The sequence below is a fragment of the Hemicordylus capensis genome, chromosome 6 (assembly GCF_027244095.1).
Source record: "Hemicordylus capensis ecotype Gifberg chromosome 6, rHemCap1.1.pri, whole genome shotgun sequence".
NCBI lineage: Eukaryota > Metazoa > Chordata > Lepidosauria > Squamata > Cordylidae > Hemicordylus > Hemicordylus capensis.
Window position 1 is genome coordinate 73,033,008 of NC_069662.1, and position 3,959 is coordinate 73,036,966.

General features: G+C 44.5%; 1 protein-coding gene across 1 annotated transcript; it reads left to right on the forward strand.

Annotated features, from left to right (window-relative positions):
• The first annotated feature begins 400 nt into the window (after positions 1 to 400).
• LOC128331348 (uncharacterized) lies at positions 401 to 3,239 on the forward strand. Its single transcript, XM_053264690.1, has 7 exons — positions 401 to 852; positions 955 to 1,077; positions 1,181 to 1,213; positions 1,413 to 1,469; positions 1,572 to 1,631; positions 1,719 to 1,826; positions 2,218 to 3,239. Exons 1-7 carry the CDS (start codon positions 720 to 722, stop codon positions 3,237 to 3,239), a joined length of 1,536 nt encoding a protein of 511 aa, XP_053120665.1. The 5' UTR covers positions 401 to 719.
• The last annotated feature ends 720 nt before the right edge of the window (positions 3,240 to 3,959 follow it).

The window sequence follows — 3,959 nt, forward strand, 5'->3', positions numbered from 1 at the left end:
TATATCTGGAGAGCATGTTTTAGGGTCAGGAATGATTTGAATCTTACCCACAGGGTCTTTAAAAAAAAAAAGAGAGAGAGAACCCTGACCCTTGTTGTTTTTAAAATTTTATTCTTAAAACCTATATTTACACAGGCAGTATTATATACAGCATTTTTGATGTACGCCTCAACATCTGTAGCAATCTAGTATTCCAAGGGCCGTTTCTGTTCTCTGCAAAACAGCTCTCCTGCAACAAATAAATAAAACAGGGTCATGCATGCACAACTCACAATCCTGTAAATGGTTTAAATTAAATAAACTCACCCAGCACACATGTTCATGCCAGCCACTCCTCACAATGTAATCTGTAATAAAAAGGGCCATCTTGTCCATGATTTGCTGGCTCACTGCAGGGCATAGACGTTTTGTAAGACTTTTTGTAAGCAAACCACCGAACAGAAAAATAGTTAAAAATCTGCCCTTATTGATTTTCCCATCTGCAAATTCTGCAGCCATCACAGATGTGAAATAGTTCTCAATATCTAGCAAACTGTTAGGGTGAAGAGAGTCCATGTGGGGGCTTAGCTCGGCCTCCATTTTAAGTAGCAAGGGGCCTATCCCCACCGCTTCTGGTTTTCCACAGGCCTGCCGAATACACCCCATAGCAAGAGAATAAACATGCCGATATTCCATCTTGCTGCCCGTTTAGGTTCTGATTGGGGAGGATATGTCTGAGCATGTCCCTGACTGGGTATTTTGTATATATTCAACAGCACTCACCAAAAAACAAAGAAAGAAAAACACCACCAAAGAAGATGAGCATAAGGGATGATGAAATGAGCAATCTTCTTGATATCTCTCAAGATATGGGTATGGCTATATTCTACTCTCCCCACCCCCCACCCCTTTTTAGATTGTTTTAAAATGTTAAGAAGATATACAAATGCCTGATTTATATTTGATGTTCTACAGAAACTGTTGTTCAAGCCCCTCGGCCTGGGAGAGCCACTTTTTCGCTCTCAAAGAGTTCGGACCCATATCTCATTCCAAAGGATGAGGTTTTCACATCACAGGCTGTTAGAAACAGAGTACCTGGTAAATTACATTTTAAAATTTAAAATAAATTCTAGATGAGTACTGTTTTGAAGGGTTTTTCTGAGTACGATCATCTCTCTCTCTCTCTCTCTTTTTATTGTAGATGGCATAGGGCAGAGAAGTGATGATAACATAGGTAAGAACAGGGTCCCCCCCCCCCCAAATCTCTCTGTAATATCTCATTCTAAAATTCAACAAATTGTGTATTATTTCTCTGTGTAAACCGCCCTGAGCCATTTTTTATTATTTATTTATTTATTTTGGAAGGCCGGGGGGGGGGTATACAAATAGAATTATTAATAATTATGGTTAATACATGCCTATGTTGTTCACAGTGGACCTGACAAATACCCAGGACGGGTTGCGGAATCTGACTGAGAGTGCTCTAGAGGGTAAAATAGCTTTTATTTTAAAAGCATCCCTGCAAATGTATACGCTGTGTGGAAACCTCAGACTAATTCTATCTAACATGCCCCCCCTTTTTTCCCCTACAGAAGAACCTGAACCAGCCCCCACACGTCTAAGCAGATTGAAGAGAAAAGCAAAGAGTAAGGGTAGGAGAAAGAAAGAATGAAATGTTTTAACTATTTTATTTATGTATAGCTTTTATTGATAAAACCGTATGATTCCCTTGTCTGCAGATGTAGTATCCCATGAACAGCATCAACCCGGACACATGGCGCCCAGGGACTCCAACGTGGAGGTGCAGCCAGCCTACAAAAAACCCAGAAGGGCTATCCTGGAACCTGGTAAGACATTTCCACACTACATGACACAAACAGCAACATACTTCAGTAACACACATGTTTGTACCATGCGGGTAAGACATTTCTGCACCGCATGACACAAACACGCTCACACATCATGCACACACCTGTGTGTCATGTTGGGGAGGACCCCCCTTGTCTGCGTGGATTCCTGAAGATGTTCCCTCTACTACCCGACGACAGCTGACCCGGAAGCCCTAGGAGCGGGCAAAACCACAAGACACCCAGAGACCCTTTCAGAAGTCTGGTAAGTCTACCCCCCCCCATGGCACAACACACACACACACACACGTTCAAACCTACTAGCTGTGGGTGATTTACTCCAGACATACATGGTGACCCCCTGCCCCCCCCCCCGATCTATCTGTTTCAGAACATGAACCGGGGCTCCGTGATGTCCAAGAGCTGAACTTCCAAGATAACGAGTTCTTGGCCAGCATGGCACGTGTTACAGAACACATAGAGACATTGATAAGGACTAGGGCTGTGGCTTTTGAACGCAAGGCCGAAGCTGAGCAACACATTGAGCAAGCAAAACGCATCATACGTAAAGAAATGGCCGTGATTAGTGATACTTCACAACAGCTACAATGTCTAAAGACACGTGCAAACCCTGTGTGTGATTTCGTAGACAGAAATAAAAAAGATCAACCATACCCTGTCTGCATACAGGTGGGGGGAGGGTCCGCATCTAGCCACCAGCCAGGAGGGTATAGGAATGCTTCTGATTCTTCAGACAAATTTGAACCATCCGAGGAGTCACCTAGTGGCCCCGGTCCTCAGAATGCTTTTACTGAACAGTGTGAAACCCAGAATGGGTCCTCTCTAAGTGAGGCTTCTGATGTTGGCCCGAATGCCACCCCCAAAGAGCGGGCTACCCACAGTGGAGCTTCTCGAGGAGGCTTGGCGTTCGATGTTGGACCTGCAGCTGGTTCCCAACAGTTCTCTTCTGAAGAAGCAGCAGGCATTTCTGAAGAAACCCCACCTGTGGATCTTCAGTTTATACAGCGTTATAATAGGAGCTATGCACGCTTTAATGGAACTGAAATGTATTACGAATTCAAGTTTGTGAATTTGGACAGAGTACACTCCTTTTGTGATGCGCTATCTGGGATGCATTCTGCTATTCAAAGGGTTCTGGATAATATAAACAACCATATAGAACCAGGGGACTTTGTACAGCTCAGATTGCGAGCGCCAGGGATTTCAAACCCCCTTTACTCAGCAAGGAGACAGGCAGGCCATCTGAACGCTGAGGCATTCCTAAGCGCTATATCTAACCTGCTTCAAAGTTATGCACAAATTTTAGCTGATGGTGTATTAACACTGGCTGTGATTGTCATCACACCCCCCACGAGGAGCCGGTCGCAGGCATATAAAATCAATACCCTATAGCAGCATTATACAGAAACAGAGGCTGCATCTGATAGATGTCCCCATGCCTAACACAGCCCTCTGTTTTGCAGCGAGTCTCATGGCTGTTCTAGATTTGAGAGCCACCGCTACACAGATAAAAAAGGGAGCAAAAAAGTTGTACCAGGATCTTGGGTGGAGTGAGCAGAAACAAGTGTCTTTTGCAGACGTGGAAATCGTAGAGACACATATGAAGGTCAATATTGTTGTTGTGCAATGGGGAACTTCTGGATGGAGTATTTTAAAAACTCCTGAACAGAAGTACCTCAAAACCTGTTTTCTGTTCACCTAGTGGATAAGGATCATTATTATGGGGTTAAGAACATCAAGGGGTTTTTTGGGACCAGAAATTTTTGTTATGTCTGCTACACGCCCTACAGACACACACACGACTGTTTGATGAGGTGCCACCGCTGTTTAGAGGCTGGCTGTGTAAAACATGTGGGGCGTGTAATCAGATGCCCCAAATGCAAGATGCAGTGTAGATCACATGAGTGTCTAGGAAAGCATATGAAGCTCGCCGCCATGGGGCGGGTAGAATGCATCCCGCCTGACCTATGTGAAAAGTGCTTCCGCTATGTCGAGGCGGGTCATGAAGCTGAAAGCGTCTGTAGGGGAAAGCAGTGCCATGTATGTTATGAGTACCTTTCCCCCGGGGTAGAACACGCGTGTTACATTCCACGTCTACAGTACCCCGAGATA

Bases quoted from the DNA above. Each gene is read 5' to 3' on its own strand.
- LOC128331348 (XM_053264690.1), top strand. From the start codon at position 720: ATGTCCCTGACTGGGTATTTTGTATATATTCAACAGCACTCACCAAAA. The intron at 1,214-1,412 runs GTAAGAACAGGG...TGTTGTTCACAG, and splicing joins GAGAAGTGATGATAACATAG to TGGACCTGACAAATACCCAG. The intron at 1,827-2,217 runs GTAAGACATTTC...TATCTGTTTCAG, and splicing joins AAGGGCTATCCTGGAACCTG to AACATGAACCGGGGCTCCGT.